The 21,876-nt window shown below is 42.3% G+C and overlaps 3 protein-coding genes across 56 annotated transcripts in view; 1 reads left to right on the top strand and 2 right to left on the bottom strand.

Moving 5' to 3' along the window:
• CFLAR (CASP8 and FADD like apoptosis regulator) overlaps positions 1-5,345 on the bottom strand; it is an 83,210-nt gene extending 77,865 nt beyond the window's left edge. For 2 of the 3 annotated variants that reach the window (XM_089330100.1, XM_089330098.1), the window contains exon 1: positions 368-603. Coding sequence is in view for 1 of the 3 variants with exons in the window: in XM_089330103.1 (XP_089186229.1) it covers positions 368-437 (70 nt within the window). In the remaining 2 variants the exon portion in view is untranslated. Of the gene's footprint in view, positions 1-367; positions 825-5,185 lie in introns of those variants that run through there. The other variant, XM_089330103.1, reaches the window with a different exon arrangement.
• Positions 649-13,614, bottom strand: NDUFB3 (NADH:ubiquinone oxidoreductase subunit B3). 3 transcript variants are annotated; one of them, XM_051848303.3, is made up of 5 exons: positions 13,564-13,614; positions 12,821-12,911; positions 7,442-7,595; positions 5,186-5,344; positions 649-824 (listed from the first exon to the last, which is right to left on the bottom strand). In XM_051848303.3, the coding sequence occupies exons 3-4, from the start codon at positions 7,591-7,593 to the stop codon at positions 5,188-5,190; spliced, it is 309 nt and encodes a 102-aa protein (XP_051704263.1). In that variant the 5' UTR covers positions 7,594-7,595; positions 12,821-12,911; positions 13,564-13,614; the 3' UTR covers positions 649-824; positions 5,186-5,187. The 3 variants fall into 3 exon arrangements, with proteins under 3 accessions (XP_051704263.1, XP_008257175.1, XP_002712535.1); XM_008258953.5 differs by lacking the exon at positions 649-824 and having other exon boundaries at positions 5,057-5,344; XM_002712489.6 differs by lacking the exons at positions 649-824; positions 12,821-12,911 and having other exon boundaries at positions 5,057-5,344.
• The window catches only part of HYCC2 (hyccin PI4KA lipid kinase complex subunit 2), a 76,863-nt gene continuing 68,567 nt past the window's right edge, over positions 13,581-21,876 (top strand). For 15 of the 50 annotated variants that reach the window (XM_070070401.2, XM_070070404.2, XM_089330092.1 and 12 more), the window contains exons 1-2: positions 13,884-14,016; positions 15,037-15,073. The gene's annotated coding sequence lies outside the window, so the exon portion shown is untranslated. Of the gene's footprint in view, positions 14,229-15,036; positions 15,074-19,658; positions 19,739-21,876 lie in introns of all 50 variants that reach the window. The other 35 variants (XM_070070402.2, XM_070070405.2, XM_017343021.4 and 32 more) reach the window with 14 other exon arrangements.

Genomic DNA, 21,876 nt, shown 5'->3' on the forward strand with positions numbered 1-21,876 from the left:
TACTTTATAATAAATTTTCAGAAACATAAGTTTTTAGCAATAACCAAAAACTCTTTCCAATTAGTTTTAAAATGTATGGCTGTATTTCAAGTGTCCTTACATTATGCTGCATTTAAGATTAAATAAAAAAATACAGATTTTGAAACATGGGTATTTTGTCTTTTTTTCAACTGCTAAAGCCATGTTTTAGACTGTTTATATGTATCAAAGGTAATTCATTCTAATATATGGTACTGATAATTTAATCATTTTAAAAGATTTATTTATTTTATTTGAAAGTCAGAGTTACAGAGAGAGAAGAGAGGCAGAGAGAGAGAGAGAGAGAGAGAGAGAGAGAGAGAGGTCTTCCATCCGATGGTTCACTCACCAATTGACCGCAACGGAGCTGCGCCGATCCTAAGCCAGGAGCCAGGAGCTTCTTTCCAGGTCACCCACATGGGTACAGGGGCCCAATACTTGGACCATCTTCTACTGCTTTCCCAGGCCACAGCAGAGAGCTGGATTGGAAGAGGAGCATCCGGGACTAGGGACTAGAACTGGAGCCCATATGGGATGCCGGCGCTTCAGGCCAGGGCGTTAACCTGCTGAGCCACAGCGCTGGACCTAATAATTTAAATGAAATTGAATTTTGGAAAATTTAAACGAAACTGCATTTTGGATAGTTTATTGTATTTGTGCAAATAAAACATATTTATGTGTACAACATAGTATACAATATTGAAGTTCCTCCTTGCAGTAGATTCTTTCTGGTAGAATCAAAGACATATGAGTATGATTCCCATAGGGGTCTTCTAGTCTGTTTCTGAAGCTGATTTTCTGGCCCACTACAAAACAAGCAAAAACAAAAGTAAAGAAAATTCCTTTTTATCCCCTAAACTGATACTGAGGTAAACCAGCTCTCATTCTCATTAGCATGGCTTTTTTTGTAAAAAAAAAAAAAAAAAAAAGATTTATTTATTTATTTGAAAGTCAGAGTTACACAGAAAGTTCAGAGGCAGAGAGAGAGAGAGAGAAAGGTCGTCCATCCGCTGGTTCACTCCCCAGTTGGCCACAATGGCCTGAGCTGTGCCAATCCAAAGCCAGGAGCCAGGAGCATCTTCCAGGTCTCCCACGTGGATGCAGGGGCCCCCTTGGGCCATCTTCTACTACTTTCCCAGGCCATAGCAGAGAGCTGGATCGAAAGTGGAGCAGTTGGGACTTGACCCAGCACCCATATGGGACGCTGGCACAGCAGGCGGCAGCTTTATCCACTACACCACAGTGCTGGCCCCAGCATGGCTTTTAGATTTGGAGAATCTGAGAGCCAGTGAGGATTAAATCATATTTGAAACTAATGTGACCTGTCAAATGAGTTAGAGGCCATCTTGAAATAACAATTTTTGCTGTTAAACTAAACTGATTGTACATAACAAATTATACTTTAAAAAAGACTTTGGGGTCGGGGGGAGTGGCACATGGCATAGTGGACTAAGCCACCACCTGTAGCACCAGCATCCCATATAGGTCCTGGGTCTTCCACTTCTGATCCAGCTTCCTGCTAATGGCCTAGGAAAAGCAGTGAAAGGTGGCCCAAGTACTTAGGCCCCTGCACCTATGTGGGAGACTGGGGAGAAGCTCATGGCTCCTGGTTTCAGTGTGGCCTGGCCCTAGCCATTGCAGCCATTTGGGGGGGCAGGTGTTTGGCATAGCAATTAAGATGCTGGTTAAAACATCCATATTCCGTATCAGAGTGCCTGTATTTAGTTCCTGGCTCCTCCTCCTCATTCTAGCCTTCTGCCAACGTACACCTCAGGAGGCAGTGGTGATGACTTTAGCAACTAGACTTCTGTTACCCACCAGGGAGACCAGGATTGAGTTCCTAGCTCCTAGTTTCAATAGGGCCCAGTCCTGGCGATTACAGCATTTGGAGAAAAAAAATTAATGGATGGGTGTGGTTGTGCTCTCTTGTAAATAAAATTTTTAAAAAAGATTTTATTTATTTACTTGAGAGGTGGAATTACAGAGAGAGGGAGAGACACAGAAAAGTCTTCCATCTTCTGGTTCACTTCCCAAATGGCTGTAATGGCCAGAGCTGGGCCAATCCAAAACCAAGAGCCAGGAGTTCATGCTGGTGCTGTGGCATAGTAGGTTAAGCTTCTGCGTGGCCTGCAGTTCGAGTCCCTGCAGCTCTACTTCTGATCTAGCTCCCTGCTAATGGCCTGGGAAAGCAGTGGAAGATGGCCCAAGTGCTTTGGGCCCCTACACCCATGTGGGAGATGCAAAGAACTTCTGGTTTCTGGTTCTAGATCAGCCCAGCTCCAGCTGTTGAGGCCATTTGGGGAGTGAACCAGTAGATGGAAGACCTTTCTGTTACTCTGCCTCTCAAATAAATATTCCCTTGTCTCTTCTGATGAGAAAGTGTTTTTTTTTTTTCACTTCATACTATTTGTTGAACTTTTTTACTTAGTATAGGGTTAACTTTACGATCATTAAGTAAACTGAAAGTAGATCTTCATAAAAATTAAGAGTGGGAATAGTAGAGGGAGGAGAAAGAATGGTTGCAGAGTGGGCAGGAGGGAGGGCAGGGTGATAAATATCCTATGTTCCTAAATATGTATATATGAAATACATGAAACTTGTATAATTTAAATAAAATTTAAAAAGTAAATCTTAAAGTACTAAGAGAGGGGTCAGCGCTGTGGCACAGTAGGTTAATCCTCTGCCTGCGGCGCTGGCATCCCATATGGGCACCAGTTCTAGTCCCGGCTGCTCCTCTTCCAATCCAGCTCTCTGCTATGGCCTGGGATAGCAATGGAGGATGGCCCAAGTGCTTGGGCCCCTGCACCCGTCTGGGAGACCTGGAAGAAGCTCCTGGCTTCAGATTGGCGCAGCTCCAGCCATTGTGGCCATCTGGGGAGTGAACCAACAGAAGGAAGACCTTTCTCTCTGTCTCACCCTCTCATTGTCTGTAACTCTACCTGTCAAATGAATAAATAAAATCTTAAAAAAAAAAAAAAAGAAAAAGAGAGAGAGGCCAGCGCAGTGGCTCACTTGGCTAATCCTCCGCTTGCAGCACCAGCACCCCAGGTTCTAGTCCCGGTTGCTCCTCTTCCAGTCCAGCTCTCTGCTGTGGCTCGGGAGGGTAGAGGAGGATGGCCCAAGTGCTTGGGTCCCTGCACTCATATGAGACCGGAGGAAGTACCTGGCTCCTGGCTTCGGATCGGATTGGCGCAGCGCCAGCCATAGAGGCCATTAGAGGAGTGAACCAACAGAAGAAGACCTTTCTGTCTGTCTCTGTTGGTCTATAACTCTCTGTCTCTCTCTCTCTCACTATCTCTGCCTGGCAAAAAATTAAAAAAAAAAAAAAAAGAGAGAGAGAGAAGGTAACAAAGGCAAGACTAAGATTAAACATGTTTTAAAATGTCTTGCTAATCATGACTATATGCAGATCATGGGTAAGATTCACTGTACTAGTTAATAGTGAGTATAAGTCCATATTTCTGACTTTTTTTTTTTACTGTTGTTTTTTCCCATTATTAGACCAACATAACTGGTGAAGAGTTTATAGCTCAGCCATTGTCTTCTTGTGTGCTTGTTCCTGCATTATTGGTATTAGCTTCAGCTGGCAATTTCTTTGCAAAAATCTTTTTGAGCCACTTTCCTACTTCATGAAGATGAATTTAAACGTGTAGATAAGAAACTCCACAAACGGAGCACATATGAAGTATGCCAGTAGCTATCTGATAGAAAGTCCTTTTATTCTCTCTTCTGGTGGCAAGAGCCCTCACTTTCCCCTCAGGATACCTTACTTAGCCCAAATTCTACATGACTACTTGGTATCCATTATGTGAGAGAAAAATTCCACTGCAAATCTAAAAACATTTAAAAACTTAATTTTCATTAAACAGGAGTTTAAATGCTTCTCTTCTCATCATAATGGATGAACTTGTACACCACTGAGATGTGTACCTCCCATCTGGGTGACTGCCATGTTAGAAAATGAGTTCACTGTGGCATAGTAGGCTAATCCAAGGCCTGTGGCACCAGCATCCCATATGGGTGCCGGTTCAAGTCCTGGCTGCTCTACTACTGATCCAGCTTCCTTCTAATAGTCTGGGAAAGCAGTGGATGATGGCCAAGTGCTACACCCACGTGGAAGACCTGGAAGAAGCTCCTCGCTCCTAGCTTCTGATTGGCCAAGCACCAGCAATGGTGGCCATTTGAGGAATGCCTCGCCCTCTCTGTGTCTGTAACTCTGCTTCTCAAATAAATAAATAGACCTTTATAAAAACAAAAAAAGAAAGAAAGAAAATGAGTCCATTTAAAAATGATATGGATGGGGCCTGCATTATGGTGTAGCAGGTAAAGCCACTGCTGGCAGTGCCGGCATGCCATTTGGGTGCCAGTTTGAGTCCCAGCTTCTCCACTTCTGATCCAGCTCTCTGCTATGGTCTGGAAAAGCACTGGAAGATAGCCCAAGTCCTTGGGCCCCTGCACCTGTCTGAGAGACCCGGAAGAAGCTCCTGGCTCCTGGTTTCAGATTGGCGCAGCTCCGGCCATTGCGGCCAATTGGGGAGTGGACCAGTGGATGGAAGATCTCTCTCTCTCTCTCTGCCTCTCCTTCTCTCTCTGTGTAACTCTGACTTTCAAATAAATAAATAAAGCTTTAAAAATAAACAATATGGAGATATTGTCTAGTTTATCATTAGAAACACAGAAGGAAAAAAACACCAAGCTTGTCACAATATGGGAAAAATGAGGATTAAAGCAAGCTTAAAATATACCATCACATAGAAAAATGAAAATGACCTACAAATACGTCAATGAGAAGTAGGCAGCAAATATCTGACAATACAATCTAGGTCCATCTAAACCACCTTTAGAGAGTGGGAAAAACAACAAGGCCAAGTCCCATTTAAGAACGTTAGAGCATATACATTTGTTAAATATGTGCAAGCTGTCTGCAGAATGCACTGCTGACAGTACCCACCCCACACCAGGTATTCCAAATAAAATTTGATATGGCTTGAGATACTTTTTTCAAATTTTTTTTTAAGAATGACAAAACAGACCAGCATACGTTCTTCTTACTTTATTAAATCTTATCAGTATTCTTTAGGGGATAAACATACATACAAGTAGGCTACAGTGAAGAATCTTATATTTATACGAGTTAGGAAGCCACCAAGAGACTTTCAGGCACTACCTTCAGTGATGCTTCTTGTCTTTATTCTGAGACTCCAGGTAATATTCAGCCCCCACAGCTACCACAAATGCAGCAAATCCCCATTTGAATCCTTTCAGTAATGCACCAATAAAGGAAACATTGTGTGCAAAGCCACCCATGTATCTCCAGGCTTCATTGCTAGAAGAGAAAAAAGGAAAAATTATAGTTACATACAAGCTGTGCACATTCACTGAGTAAAATAAATCTAATTTTTCATCTTTCTAACACATTTAAATGCAAACTTATAGGAAGATAACCTAAATAGATCACAACAGGATTTACTGTGGCAAAGGTTAATTAAGACTATATTGCTGGGGCAAGCACTGTGGCATAGTAGGCTAAGCCTCTGCCTGCGGCACCGGCATCCCTTAAGGGCACTGGTTTGTGTCCTGGCTGCCCCTCTTCCAAATCTAGCTCTCTACCTTTGGCCTGGGAAAGGAGTGGAAGATGGCTCAGGTGCTTGGGCCCCTGCAACCATGTGGGAGACCCAGAAGAAGCTCCTGGCTCTGGATCAGCTCAGCTCCAGCAGTTGTTGCCATTTGGGGAGTGAACCAGCAGATGGAAGACCTCTCTGTGTCTGTAGCTCCACATCTCAAATGAATAAATAAAATCTTAAAAAAAAAAAAAAAGAATATATTCCCTGGAGTCGGTGCTGTGGCATAGTAGGTTGAGCCTCTGCTTGTGGCCCTGGTATCCTGTTTGGGCTTGGTTTGTGTCCTGGCCTCTCCTCTTCCGATCCAGCTCTCTGCTTGCAGCCTGGGAAAGCAGTGGAGGATGGTCCAAGTGCTTGGGCACCTGCACTCATGTGGGAGACATCGAGGAAGCTCCTGGCTTCTGGCTTTGGATCTGCCCAGCCCCAGCCATTGTGGCCATGTGGGGAGTGAACCAGCAGATGGAACACCCTTCTCTCCCTTTCTCTGTCTGTAACTCTACCTCTCAAATAAAAATAAAATCTTAAAAAAAAAGAATATATTTTCAAGTTTCAAGTATAAAATAAAAACCCTCGATGATTTCATATTTTCTAGTGCTATTACTCAGGATGTTTCAGAATTGTCAAATACAAGATTCACTCCAGCCCCTCTGTCACAGATTGCCTAGGCGCAGCCCATACTGGTCGTTACATCATGGAAAGATGACGTTAGAAGACTATTAATCTTTGCTCTCCTGCTTTTCCTAGAATTGTAACCTTTCAGGGTGGGCAAGTAATTAACCTGTCAGGGTTCACTCCTTCTATTCAGTGACGATCACTCTGTGCCTTACAGGGCTATTATTAAACATGCTAACGTGTGAGATATTTTGGCAGAGGAAGGTGTAACACTTGACATTATTATTACTATTCAAGAGGCTTACAGCTTTTCCCTGTCACAGAAGTCTGAATTTTAGAAGCTAGATTTTCTGCTTGAGCCATCACCTACTGCCTCCCAAGTCTGCATTAGTAGGAAGCTGGAATTAGGAGCCAGAGCTACAGCCAATACAGAACCCAGGTACTCTGATTGGAACACGGGCATCTTAACCAGCATCTTAATTACTAGGCCAAATGCCTATCCTGGATTGACAGCTTTTATATAATCAACTATACATTTATCATATGATCTAGAAATCCCATTCTTAGGTATTTACCCAAAAGAAATGAAAATATATGCTCACACAGACTTGTACTTGAATGGTTATAGCAGCTTTATTCATTATAGCCAAAAGCTAGAAACAAACTAGTAAATGGTAAACAATATGAGGTATACCTATATAATGGATTTAAAATTAAAAAGCATTAAAAAGGAAGAATTAGGGATAGCTGCAACAAATGTTAAGTGTCAAAACATTATGTTAAGTTAAAGAGGCCAGAACAAAAGACAACAAAGCAATATAGGGATGATTCCAATTGTATGAAATTTTAGAAAAGACAAAACTATAGCAACAATGTAGATCAAAGGTTGCCAGGAGCCTCGAAGAACACTGACTGCTAAGGGCCATAAGGCCATGAGAGGACTTTTTGGGATAATGGAAGTATTTCGTACCATGACTGTGGGGTTACATAATTGTGTATGTGTCAAAACTAATGGAATTATACACTTAAAATGAGTGAATTTTACCATATATGATATTCCAATAAAGGTAATTTTTAAAACTTTATTTAAAAGTCATTTCCCATGATTGTTTAAAGAGAATACGTTGAAAAGGAACACAGACACTAATTCTCTAAGATAAATGCTATCTAAATTACTTAATTCATCTTACCGGCCCCATGGATCCCTCAGCCCCCGTGCAGCCAGCTTCTCCTGGACAATTTCTAATGGCGTCCCTTCTATCTTCCATTGTCTATAATCTGGAAGTTCCATTTTTCCATGACTATGACCGTGTTCATGCCCGTGCCCATGTCCAGGGGCCATGCCTTAAGGAAAGAGCAACATTAAGGGAGAAATAGCAGATCAGATATTAAAAAGCCAAATTTGTTGTTTATGTTTCAAGTGAAATAGTTCATACTTTTAAAAAAGACATAAACATGAAAAATCTGTGTTGAAGATTTTATAATACTCATATTACGTAACTAATATATGTACACAGGAAATACACGTATATAAAATAATAAAAAGCTAGTCAGTAATTCTACTACTCAGAAATAACCACTTCCTATTTTTTCCTTTTGTCATTATAATAATAATGGTAAATATTTATTGGGCCCTATGTGCCAGGTGCCCTATGCTCTACATGTATTAACTCCATTGCCTTTTTTTTTTTTATTTTTTTTAAATTTTTTTTTAAATTTTTTGACAGGCAGAGTGGACAGTGAGAAAGAGAGAGACAGAGAGAAAGGTCTTCCTTTGCCGTTGGTTCACCCTCCAATGGCTGCCGCGGCCGGTGCGCTGTGGCAGGCGCACCGCACTGATCCGATGGCAGGAGACAGCTACTTCTCCTGGTCTCCCATGGGGTGCAGGGCCCAAGCACTTGGGCCATCCTCCACTGCACTCCCTGGCCACAGCAGAGAGCTGGCCTGGAAGAGGGGCAACCGGGACAGAATCCGGAGCCCTGACCGGGACTAGAACCCGGTGTGCCGGCGCCGCAAGGCGGAGGATTAGCCTAGTGAACCGCAGCGCCGGCTTTTTTTTTAAGATTTATTTGAAAGAGTGAGCAAAAGAGACAGGAATAGACAGAGATCTTCTCTCCGCTGGGGAGACTGGGCCACTTCAAAGTCAGGAGCCAGGAGCTTCATCTGGGTCTCCCACATGGGAGGCAGGGGCCCAAACACTTGGGCCATCTCTGGTGCTTTTCTCAGGTCATTAGCAGGAAGCTGGATTAGAAGTCGAGCAGCCAGACATGCACTGGTGCCCATATGGGAAGCCAGCATTGCATATTACAGCTTCACCCGCCACGCCACAATGCTGCCCCTTAACTCCACTACTTCTAAAATAACTCGGAACATAAACTAAGACCATCCCCATTTATGATGAAGACCAGGAGATTCAAGAAATTAAGTAACTCTGTGAAGGTAACAAAAATAGTAAATGGTACAATTATAATTTGAATTTTGCAATTCAGTTTCAGAAACCTTGCTCCTAAATGCTAAGCAATGTTGTCTTCTTTTTTAAGTCCTACTGCAAAATTATGCATTAACAAAAATGTACATATTGTTTTATTATCTGCTTTGTTTAGATGATTCTCTTAAAATGCAGTAATATTACTCTTAAAACATGATTAAATAAACTTTTTTTGTTTAAAGATTTATTTTATTTATATGAAAGATAGTTACAGACAGAGGGTGAGACAGAGAGCGAGGTCTTCCATCTACTGGTTCACTCCCCAGATGGCCGTAATAGCAGCAGCTGTGCTGATCCGAAGCCAGGAGCCAGGAGCTTCTTCCAGATCTCCCACATGGGTGCAGGGGCCCAAAGACTTGGGCCATCTTCTGCTGCTCTCCCAGGCCATAGCAGAGAGCTGGATCGGAAGAGGAGCAGCTGGGACTAGAACCATATGGGATGCCGGCACTTTAGGCCAGGGCTTTAACCTGCTGCACCACAGTGCCGGCCCCAAATAAACTTTTTCTGTAGTCAAATATCTTAGGCTTCGTGGCAAGAGAGGTAAAATTGAGGATATTGTGTAGATACATATATAAAGAGAAAAAAACAAATTTCCACACGTATTTTATGGATAAAGCTCAAAATAAAATAATAACTAAGTACAATTCTTTGTAACACAGGCCTACAGATGAGAAACATAGAATTCCCTTCTTTTGGGATAACCTTTTGCTCAACTAGGGCTTAAGGTTGGTGTTCCTTAACATTAAAGTGACTGCAATGTTCATCTGAAAAAAACATTCTAGGGGGCCAGCATTCTGGTACAGTGGGTTAAACTGCTGGTGGCCTTCCATATGGGCACCTGTTCGAGTCCTAGATGCTCCACTTCTGATTCAGTTCCCTGCTAATGTGCCTCAGAAAGCAGTGGGTTAAGCTGCACCTTCATGGGAGACCTGGATGGAGTTCTGCCTCCTGACTTTGACCTTCCCTAGCCCCAGCCATTGCAGCCATTTGGGGAGCAAACCAGTTTATAGAAGATCTCTGTCTCTCTATCTTTGTAACTCTGCCTTTCAAATAAATAAATGAATCTTTTTAAAAAAATCTTAAAAAAATGTTCTCAGGGGTCCAGTGTTGTGGCACAGGAGGTTAAGCTGCTACCTGTTACTTGTGCTTCCTATGAAAGTCCCAGCTGCTTCAGCTCCCTGCTAATGTGCCTGGGAAAGTAGCAGAAGATGTACCAAGTACTTGAGTCCCTGTGCCCATGTGGGAGACCTGAATGGAATTCCAGGCTCCTGACTTCAACCTGGCCCAGCTCTGGCTGTTGCAGCCATTTGGGGAGTGAATCAGCCGATGGAAGATATTTCTCTGCCTTTCAAATAAATAAAACAAATCTTAAAAAAATTTCTTAGAGCAGGTCATCGTTGTGGCACAGCAGGTTAACCCATGGCCTGTGATACATGCATTCCCACAAGAGTGCTGGTTTGAGTTTCAGCTGCTCCACTTCCCATCTAGCTCCCTGTTAACGCACCTGGGAAAGCAGCAGAAGATGCCCAAAGCTGGTTTGAGTCCTGCCTGCTCCGTTCCTGATCCAGCTCTCTGCCTTGGCCTGGGAAAGCAGTAAGAGATGGCCCAAGTCCTTGGGCCTCTGTACCCGGCATGGGAAATCTGGAAGAAGCTTCTGGCTCCGGATCAGCTCAGCTCTAGCCATTGTGGCCATTTAAGGAGTGAACTGGCAGATGGAAGACCTCTCTCTCTGTAACTCTGCCTTTCAAATAAATAAATAAACCTTAAAAAAAAAAAAAAAAAAGATAAAGATGGCCTAAGTGCTTGGGCCCCTGCCACCCACACAGGAGACCAACCACATAGGTTGCTGGGTTTGGCCTGGCCCAGATCCAGCCACTGCAACCACCTGAGGAACTAACCTGTGGATGGAAGATTCTTCTCTCTGTCTCTCCCTCTCTCTCTGTAATATTGCTGTTCAAATAAATAAATAATAAAAATATTTACGGGCCTGGCACTGTGATGCAGTAGGTTAATCCTCCGCCTATGGCGCCAGCATCTCATATGGGCACCAGTTCTAGTCCCGGCTGCTCCTCTTCCAATCCAGCTCTCTGCTACGGCCTGGGAAAGCAGTGGAAGATGGCCCAAGTCCTTGGGCCCCTGCACCTGCATGGGAGACCTGGAAGAAGCTCCTGGTGCAGCTCCAGCCTTTGCAGCCATTTGGGGAGTGAACCAGCGTACGGAAGACATTTCTGTCTTTCCCTCTCACCGTCTGTAACTCTACCTCTCAAATAAATAAATAAAACCTTTAAAAAATATATTTTTAAAAAACACATTCTTGGCTCATGGACCTACAAATATAGACAGCAGGCAAGATTTGGTTCATAGGCTGCAGTTTATTTTTCCTGAATTAGAACAACAGAGATCTTAGGCTCCCATTTTAGTTAATAAGCTTGGTTCCTTAAATAAAGTATGTCCCCAAAGGGGAGACTTCAGTTTTACTAGTGTTATTTTTATAGAAAATATAAAAATAAACATCTCAGTCCCTATTTACATTGTGACAAATTTCAAATTAAGGGGTATGAATTAATAAAGCTATATCATACTCTATATAAGGTTAGCAGTTCTAATTCTATAATCACTGCTCTTCTGAAATAAAGCCAACCAAATAATTACAATTATATCTGCATTCAATAATAAGGCAACACTTCTTCTACTGCATTGTAGAAGACAAATGTTCATTTTATTAAATAGTTCCAAGATAAGGAAAAAAACATATTAATTCTGACAAGTTAACCTACATCTAATGAATCTCAAAACAATGAGCAAGGGGTGAGTCCGAGAGAAGACACATGCATTTTGACTCTATTTATATAGCATATTGGAAAAAGCCTAACAAGTCATTCTTTATGGGATGCAACATAAATGGAAACTTAAATAAGTATAGACTCACAAATCAGGATAATGGCTACCTCTCAGTGGACAAGGAGATGGAATCACAAAAGCCAATACAGGTAGCTTCTTAGGCAGTATTTTAAAACCAATTTTTCTGTCCCTCTGGGTCTGACACTGTTGTTAACTGAGTCCCCGCTGCTCCACTTCTGATCCAGCTCTTTGCTAATGTGCCTCGGAAAGCAGGGGAAGATGGTTCAAGTGCGTAGGCCCCTGCACTCATGTAGGAGAACCTGGAAAGAGCTCCTGTCTCTTGGCTTCGGCTTGGCCCAGCCCTGGCTGTTGAGGTCAAGGGATGGAATATCTATGTCTCTCTGTCTCTTCTTCGAACTCTTTCAAATAAAATGAATAAATCTTTTAAAAAAAAATTACTGTCCCTCTAAGGAGGCTTTTAGATATTTTTCCCAATCATGTTCCATCACACCCTTCCCCAATGAAATTTTACCATCATAGGTATACTATATATCTGCTTATGTAATGTGGTCCTTTGCAGTGACACAAGCCATTGTACCAATTCCCCTCCCCAACCAATTCTCACCCCCTTGAAGGGTGATCACCCCTGTTGAGAAAGCAATGCTTTCTTTTTAAAAAAAAAATTTTTTTTTTGACAGGCAGAGTGGACAGTGAGAGAGAGAGACAGAGAGAAAGGTCTTCCTTTTGCCGTTGGTTCACCCTCCAATGGCCGCCGCCACCGGCGCATTGCGCTGATCCGAAGCCAGGAGCCAGGTGCTCCTCCTGGTCTCCCATGCGGGTGCAGGGCCCAAGGACTTGGGCCATCCTCCACTGCCCTCCTGGGCCACAGCAGAGAGCTGGACTGGAAGAAGGGCAACCGGGATGAATCCGGTGCCCCCACCGGTACTAGAACCCGGTGTGCCGGCGCCGCAAGGCGGAGGATTAGCCTAGTGAGCCGCGGCGCCGGCCAGAAATGCTTTATTTCTTAACCTGAGGTGTGGTTATGAGTATTTAAGGTGTTTACCTTAAAATGTAGGTATGTTTTATACACCCTTATGTTATGAATGCTTGACAAAAAATAAAATTAAAAAGTGACTTATATTGTGCCAAGGACTCAACAATTGATGATTATTTTGCTTTCAAAACTACTCAAATAAAAATAGTAAAAAAAATTAGTTCAACAAAGACCATGCCATCATACCTACGTCTCAAATGAACTTCTGAGTTTAGTGGTGACCAATCACCACTCAGGGGATCGGCTCTAGCACTGGAAAACTGCAGGCCTGCTTTCCCTAAGAAGATTAAGAGGACAATGATACTCCACTTCATGCGATTTCACCGTTCACCAAAGACTTTCCAATACGTAATGCAACTTCCACTCATTAAAAAAAAAAAAATGAGAATACTACAATATGAAAAGAAATCAATCGCTACCGCTTTCAGTGTCCCAGTCTCTGCTCTTACGTATATGCAACTTCAGAAGTTTGAATTCTAAACGTGGTGGATTTTGTACACCGCTTTTTCATTGTACCATATTTATACCAGAAGAATACTGCTGAAAACTATACAAGCTTGTGATGCAGGTTTTACCACTATTACTATTTTACATATTTTCGGGGTAGGGCCTGTTCTTCTGCCGTACTGGATCCAAAAGTAACCAAAACAAACAAACACGGGGTGGGGGTGGGGGCAGGGATGTTGCGTGCAGCAGAGACAAACTTAACTCCAGTAATTCTCATTGCGCGCTTCTCCAACCACCCCTCACTAACCCAGCTCTAAATTAGGACTTCATAGCTCTCCCCTGCTAGTTCTTCGATCTCCTTCCCTCTTGAGCTGTCCCCGCTAGGCACCCTCTCCATTTAGTCTCGCCCTTTCTGCCCGCCCCAGAACAGAGTCACCCTCTTATTTCTAGTCAAGAAGTCTCCCACCAACTCCCTAATTTACCTGACAGCAATCTGACCTCTCAGGACACTCCTCAACACTCCAGCCAGAGCCAACCGGAAGCGGAAGTTGTCACCGCGAGTCTTTTACGGCCGGAAAGCGGAGGAGCCAGTTAACGTTCCGGTACTTGGTCTCAGATTCCTGGGCCGGGGGAGATAACATGAAAGAGGCTGGGAGTCTGTAGTTTTCCCCACACGGGTGCATCCTCAGGCTGAATTAGGTAGGAGACACAGTTGAGGAGAGAAAGGTGGGAGGAGGAGATGTTTTCAGTGCTCGGAGACCGGAACCCTTAGACACTGCACAGAGGGGTAGGGCCGCGGACTTGGTGCAGCCAATGAGAGAGGCTGTTGTTGGGAGCGTGGACTCACCCAATGAGAGGGCAGGTTGTTGCGCTGCAGTTGGCTGGCTGCTGCGGGAGGCGGTGGCGGTAGAAAGCCGGAGACAGCGGGGTGACAGGTAGGCGGCGGTGCTGTCTTTGGGGGACGCAAAGTCTCGATGAACAGGATTTTTTTTTTCTCTTGCGGCGGAGACCCTAGCCGGGAGCTGACGAGGGTGGTTTGGGAAGGCGGTAGCCGGAGTCTTGGCGGCCCCGGAGCCTCCTGTAAACCAGGTAGAGCAGCTCGGGAGGGTCGTGAGGAGCAGAAGGCGGCTGCTGAGGCGGGTTAAAGGTGGGCTCCGCGGGGCAGCAGCAGGGCCTGCCTTAGGCGTGCGGGGCCGCGGTGGCGCTGGCAGAGAAAGAGAGCAAGAAAGGGTAGAGGCAGGGGCAAGACGGGGTAGCGAGGGCCGAAGGAATTCCTTGCACGAAGCCCCAGGCGAGAAAAGGACACGACATTGCAGACACCTGAGAGAAATCCTAGGGCTTGCCTGTTGGGGCCATTTCCCTGTGGTGGGGAGGGGAAGCGGAGGAGAAAGATATTTTCTGGTGGTCAGATAGATACTGGAGACTGGGTAGCTGTGTATTATGTAATCCTGGGCTGATATTTACCCACACAACTAGGCTGTCCCTCCTGGAAGAGGAGGTCTTGCGACCTATTGATGTGGCAGGACACTTGTTTCGTTGGCTTGAGTGCTTCCTACCCTGACGGGCTCTGTGGGCGAGGGCTGGTAGCGTGAAGGAGAGAGTAGTCACGAGCAGCTTATCCCAAATATGGGTTTGGGTTGAAATGAATGCTGCCAGCTTCATATTTTGTAGTTAACGACTTTGTTTCAGGAGTCAAGGCTGATAGCGGATCCATTTGTCTTTTTTTTTTTTTTTTTTTTTTTGGTGGGGGGTTGTCAATCTTCAGGAAAATGAGTGGCCTCAAAAATTGGTAGTCGCAGGAAAGTACAAGTTGGTCGATTTTTTTTTTTTCTCCTGGATGTTAGCGACTATGAAAATAAGGTGGTGGTCTGAATTGGGGAGGGAGTGGATATCAATTTTTAAGTGGTTTCCTTTGTAGGTCTTGAGAAGCTAATTGTAAATTATCTATTTCTTAGGTTTTAAAAGTATACTCCCTGAGCCTCTTGGACTGAGGTAAAATGTGTTTACAGACATAATTAGCTGTAAATTAGCTTGTTGCTAAGATGTTTTATTGTTCGTTATTAGCACCTGAAATGTGGGTTTAAAATAAGAATTAACATTCAGTATGTGTTGTGGAAGGACAAACTGCATAAAGACTTGATTTTTTTTTATAGCTCAGGGAAAAGCAGTTTTAATAGAAGCATTGTAAATTGACAAAATGTAAGCCGTTTGAAATGTTGCCTAGCTTAGGAGATAAGAACTGATGTAGTATTAGCAAGTTTATCATTTTCCTGAGCTTATTTCAGCACTGCACATCAGAAAAACTTTCTCATAATGGGATTTTTTTTTATTAAAGCCAATTTATATTAGTGTACATGAACCTAAATCAAAATGTCATTTTTCCTCCTCAGAATACCATTTGGGAAAGAGTTTATTCTGAAATTTTCAGAGTTGTAAAATATATATGCTTTAGGTATAAATTTTAATTTATAGTTGCTGTTTCATTCTTTATCTTTTATTGTTTTATAAAAATAATGACATCTTTTGGCTTTATTAAAATAGAACCTCTTGGTTCTATTTTAAATGCAGTTCTGTAGTGTTTTGAGTATCTGTAAATAAATCTTTATTTAGGGTGCTCTGTATGTGAGAGTTTCTTCATTTGTTCATTCTTATTACGTAATCAACTTACTCGAGATGTCTTAGAGAACTAATGGCTGGTTTTCAATGGCCAGTAGGTGTCATCGTAGACTCTAATAACTTGAACATTAGCGAAAAGATTGAAGCAGGAAATTACCAAGTAGTTTAAGAAATTCTAGTCCAATCAGCATTTAATAGTAATTGGATGATTTCTAATCTTCATAGAAATTCATTTTGAAACAATATTTGCTCTAAAGTGTATCATTAAAATTTTTTTTAATCTAACCTTTAAGCTATGTTGACATGTATGTGGATTTGAGTTTGATTTTTAAAACAGTTTTAATTGTACATATTTATATGATACAGCATGATAATTCAATATCTGTATTAAGTGGTGGTTTTTAATACACAGCTTTGACATCTTATTAAATTCTAGAATGATTCAGATTGTCAACTTGACTGTGCTTTATCATAGAAAAACTAACGCTATGTAATGAAAAGCTAAAATAATAAAATATTGGCAGAAATCTCAAAACAGTTTATCAGCTTCACAGAATAGTTCTTTGTTATTCTTTTAATGTCAGAACAGAGGAATTTTTGTGTTTAGCTCTGTAGCTTTTTAGGTTTTTTGATGTCCAGAATTGTTTCTTTTTACATAGTTATCTGACTAGTACACTATGTGCTTTTCTTAGGATGATGAACCGAACATTTGTCATAGTCTATAATGAAGTAGATTCTGGTGGGAGCTGGCACCAAAAACTCTAAAAGTGCCTTATACCTGCTGTGTGTATAGCTTCTTACTTGCACCTTTTGCTGAACTCTTGCCATTTTGTAGCTCTGTTCCTTATGCTACAATGTTAAAAGGGTGGTTGGACCTAATTCAAGAATTTTCCCTGAAGTTGGAGATGGATATCTCAAAATAATCTGAGTAGTTTTTTTTTTTTTAAAGACACAGGCATATCTTACATCATCTCTATTTCCCTTCACAATCTTAGTGATGAAGGGAATATGAAGAGAGGAGATATATTTTGGAAAAAATAATTCCCTTGATGATTTGGCTCACTGCTGGCTTCCACTTTAGAATCATTGATCTAATTCAAGAATTTGGCACTTGTGGTATGAACCAGTAGCAGTAGTTTTAGCTTGAGACAAAGAGCTGCCAAATCTACCAATATTTTATAGCTCAATAAATTTTCACCATTTAATGTCTTAGGATAACATTTCTAGCCAGGCACTGAAATTGCCAGAAATTAAAAAAAAATTGTGCTGAATATTTTGGTTTAAATTAGATTTTATTGAATTAGGTTTTATTTGACTCCTAGCTGCTTTCCACAAATCAAGCTAATTTCTTTCATGATTCAGATAGTGTTAATTAATTTGTACAGGTATTTATTCATATCTTGTTCTCAATGTCTCTGAGAGCTGTCTAGTTTTAAAATTAGAAAATAATAAGCTTTGGTGATTAAAGGTCTTTTTTCAATAATGCCATGATATAACGAATATATACACATGCTAAACTTCAAAAAATGTACATCCAAAATTTTTTTTTAAGATTTATTTATTTTATTTAAAGTTCAGAATTAGAGAGAGAGACAGAGATAGAGATCTTCCATCTGCTGGTTTACTCCCCAGATGGTTGTAATGGGCTGGGCCAGGCTGAAGCCAGGAACCTGGAGCCTTATCCAGGTCTCCCACAGAGGGTTAGGGTCCCAAGGACATGGGCAGTCTTCCACTGCTTTCCCAGGCATATTAGCAAGGAGCTGGGCTGAAGTGGAGCAGCCACTTGGGATGCCACTGCAGACAGCAGCCCAACCTGCTGTGCCACAGTGCTTGAGTCTTAATTAATGTAGACTAATGTTAGCTACTTAGATTTGTCAATTAACCTCCTTAAACTCTTCCCCCCCCCCCCTTTTTTTTTTTTCAAAATGGGTGATGGGGGTTGGATATTGAGCAGAGAGTGGAACTTAGTCTTTTTGCATATTTTTCTTAATCAAGGCTTTTAAATCAATGTGCATTCCTTTTAAAAGAATACTTTAAAAATGAAAGTAATCATTTTAATGAGAAAGGGAATGGAGATGTACGAGTATACTACTGACCATCCTACTTTATAAGCTAATTGGAAGTCTCAAATAGAAAACACAAAATTCTTCTAAAATATGACATTCATATGAACTTGGAATATTTCAGACTTAAATGCTTCTGATGTTCAGGGTTCTGTTGTCAGGTCCCTGATTTTATACTTTATCACATTGTGACCCTGTCTATTCAGTTAGCATCTAAATCTGATGATTCTAAAATCTGTATCTCTAATCCAGAGCTTTCTCTTGGTCTTTAATTCCTATTCTACAAATTGAATTGCCTGCTTAATGAAAATGATCTGTTGGTCTCTCAAATAGAGTATGTGTAAAAGTTAATCCAGGGGGCTGGTGCTGTTCCTTAGCAGGTAAAGCCACTGCCTGCAGTGCCGACATCCCTTATGAGCACTGGTTCGAGTCCCAGCTGCTCCAGCTTCCAATCCAGTTCTCTGCTATGGCCTGGGAAAGCAGTAGAAAATGGCCCAGATCCTTGCCCCTGCACCCACATGGGAGACCCAGAAGAAGCTCTTGGCTCTTGGCTTCGGATTGGCGCAGCTCTGGCCATTGCGGCCATCTTGGGAGTGAACCAGTGGATGGAAGACTTCTCTCTCTCTCTGCATCTGCCTCTCTGTAACTCTTCCTTTCAAATAAATAAATAAATCTTAAAAAAAAAAAAAAAAAGTGAAGTGAATCCAGGGGGCTAGTGCTGTGGCACAGCGGGTTAAGTCACCACCTGTGGTGACAGCATCTGGTATGAGCACTGGTTTGAGTCCTGGCTGCTCCATCTCCAATCCAGCTCCCTGCTAATGCACCTGGGGAAGCAGTGGAGGATGGCCCAAGTAGTTGGATCCCACCACCCATGTGGGAGAGCCTAATGAAGCACCGGCCATAGTGGCCATTTGGGGGGTGAACCAACGGAAGGAAGACTTTTCTGTCTCTCTCTCTCTCACTGTCTAACTCTGCCTAATTAAAACAAAAAAAAGTTTATAATTGTTTCAAGTTTAACAGTTTTTAAAATGCTTGTTATGAGGATTAAATCAACAGATACACAGAAAATTCTCATTTCAGTTCTTGGCACATGATAAAACATGAGTGTTAGCTGTGAGTAGTAGTGGTAGTAGCAGCAGCAATAATAGTTCAAGTTTTTAATCACTTAGTAGGCCTCTTGCTAGGATCATTTTATTTCTAGGCCGGCACCACGGCTCACTAGGCTAATCCTTCGCCTTGCGGCGCCAGCACACCGGGTTCTAGTCCAGGTGGGGCGCCGGATTCTGTCTGGTTGCTCCTCTTCCAGTCCAGCTCTCTGCTGTGGCCCAGGTCCCTGGGCCCTGCACCCGCATGGGAGACCAGGAGGAAGCACCTGGCTCCTGGCTTCGGATCAGCATAGCATGCTGGCCATAGCGGCCACTTGGGGGGTGAACCAACGGAAAAAGGAAGACCTTTCTCTCTGTCTCTCTCTCTCACTGTCTAACTCTGCCTGTCAAAAAAAAAAAAAAAAGATTTTATTTCTTTATTTTGAGAGGTAGAATTACAGACAGTGAGAGAGAGAGAGAGAAAGGTCTTCCTTCCGTTGGTTCACTCCCCAAATGGCTGCAACAGCCAGAGCTGCACCGATCTGAAGCCAGGAGCTTCTTCCTTGTCTCCATGTGGGTGCAGGGGCCCAAGGACTTGAGTCATCTTGTACTGCTCTCCAAGGCCATAGCAGAGAGCTGGACTGGAAGAGGAGCAGCCTAGAACCAGCGCCATATGGGATGCTGGTGCCACAGATGGAGGATTAACCCACTGTGCCACAGCGCCGGCCCCTCCTGTCATGTATTATTTTACACAAAAGCCTTTAGTGGTTCCCCGTTGTACTTTCATACATCTTAATATATTTTTAATTATAGTGAAGGAAGCATTGGAGTCAGCATGACCGTAATAATACTATAATAAATGAATCAAAAACTAGAACGGGATACTATAATAGGTGAGTGATTTGTTCATTTTATTTATTTGAAAGGCAGAGAGGCAGACAGATCTCCTAACCAGTGGTTCACTCCTCAAATGTCTGCAACATCCAGGGCTGGGCTGGGCTGGGCTGAAACTGGGAACTTAATCTAGGTCTTCACATGGGTGGCGGTGACCAAACCACTTGAGCAACCATCTGCTTTAGTTAGTTGACCAACATTGTTAGACCTATTTAGTGTTGTCTGCTGAGATTATTATAATCTTTTAGGCTTTAGTCCTTTGCTTTTCAGTAAAACAGTGTTAGAGTACATGTCATAGGATCATTTTTCTTTTGTACTTAGTTCTTTCTGCAGTTCATATATATACTTTTATATACTTGTAAGATTTCTAATATAGCTTAATTCTAAAACATAAACCACCAGTTATGCCAATTCATTTATTTTATTTTTAATTGATACATAATTGTACATATTTATGGGATACAGTGTTGTTTTTTTAAAGTACATTTATTCAATGTGTAATAAATAGTTCAGGTTAATCAGCATATGCAACACCTCAGACATTTATCATTTCTTTATGTTGGGAATATACAAAATTTTCTTTGATACTTCTTTTGAAAGAATATGTACAGTTTATTATCGACCATAATTATCTTACTGTATTATAGTTTACTGAATGTTATTCCATGTGTCCAACTGCACTACTGTACCTATTAACCATCTTCTCTTCATCACTCTTCTAGCCTCACCCTTTCCATTCTCTGGTAATCACACTTGACTTCTATAAAGTTAACTTTTTTTTTTTTTTGACAGGCAGAGTGGACAGTGAGAGACAGAAAGGTCTTCCTTTTACCGTTGGTTCACCCTCCAATGGCTGCCTCGGCCGGCGCATCGCGCTGATCCGAAGCCAGGAGCCAGGTACTTCTCCTGGTCTCCCATGCGGGTGCAGGGCCCAAGGACTTGGGCCATCCTCCACTGCACTCCCGGGCCATAGCAGAGAGCTGGCCTGGAAGAGGGACAACCAGGACAGAATCCGGCGCCCCGACTGGGACTAGAACCCTTGGGTGCCGGTGCCGCAAGGCAGAGGATTAGCCTAGTGAGCTGCGGTGCCAGCCTATAAAGTTAACTTTTTAAGCTTCCACATATGAACAAGAATATGTGATATTTGTCATGTTCTTATTCATTTAACATGATGTTCTCTTAAACTCATCTGTGATGCTGCAGGTGACGAGATTTCATTTTTATGGCTAAATAACATTCCATTGTATTTATACCACATTTTAATTATCCATTCATGTCAGTGGATACGTAGGTTGATTCCCTGTCTTGGCTATTATGAATATGCTGCCATAAATATGGGAGTGCAAATCTCTCTCTCCTTCTTCTCCCCCTCCCCCTCTCTCTCCCCTTTTAAGATATTTATTTATTTATTTATTTGAGAGGCAGAGATATAGACAGAGAGAGGCAGAGACACAGAGAGAGGTCTTCCATCCTCTGGTTCACTCCCCAGATGGCCGTAATGGCTAGAGCTGAGCCAGAAGTCAGGAAACAGGAGCTTCTCCCAGGCCTCCCACCCTGGTGCAGGGGCCTAAGCACTTGGGCCTGCAGAGAGCTAGGTAGGAAGAGGAGCAGCCGGGACTCGAATTGGCACCCATATAGAATGCTGGCGCTGCAGGTAGAAGTTTTGCCCACTACACCACAGCGCCAGCCCCGATATCTCTTTAACATACTGATTTCCTACCCATTAATGCAAGGGTAGGGAACATTCACCCTGCAGGACAATATAAGGCCCAAGAAATCATTTGATCTGGCCCTGACAATAAATACAGTAAATCTGTAGCAGTATAATTTTTAAGTTGATAACTTTGTATGTCCTGTGAATGATGTTATAAATATCCAAATGCCCCTTGGCAGAAAAAAGATTCTCCACCCCTGCATAATGGAATTGCTGGATTGCCAATTAATCTTTTATTAAAGATAATGCAAGTGTGTATTTCATAATGTCAGGTTATGTAATATTTTATGCAGGTCTGTAGGGTAAGCATCAGTTTATTTTCTGTTTTCTTTAAGGATGAAGAACAATCCAAAAATGACATAATCACTAAGAATTGGCAAAAAAAAAAAAAAAGTTAATATGACTTAATAAAAATTTAAAGAC

The sequence above is a fragment of the Oryctolagus cuniculus genome, chromosome 3 (genome assembly GCF_051225735.1).
Source record: "Oryctolagus cuniculus isolate XC-2025 breed Fujian yellow rabbit chromosome 3, ASM5122573v1, whole genome shotgun sequence".
In the NCBI taxonomy this organism is placed as follows: Eukaryota; Metazoa; Chordata; class Mammalia; order Lagomorpha; family Leporidae; genus Oryctolagus; species Oryctolagus cuniculus.

Coding starts and splice junctions, on each gene's coding strand:
- NDUFB3 (XM_051848303.3), bottom strand. CDS start 7,593: ATGGCCCCTGGACATGGGCACGGGCATGAACACGGTCATAGTCATGGA. Junction 5,345..7,441: donor CTGAGGGATCCATGGGGCCG/GTAAGATGAATT, acceptor TTTCTCTTCTAG/CAATGAAGCCTGGAGATACA.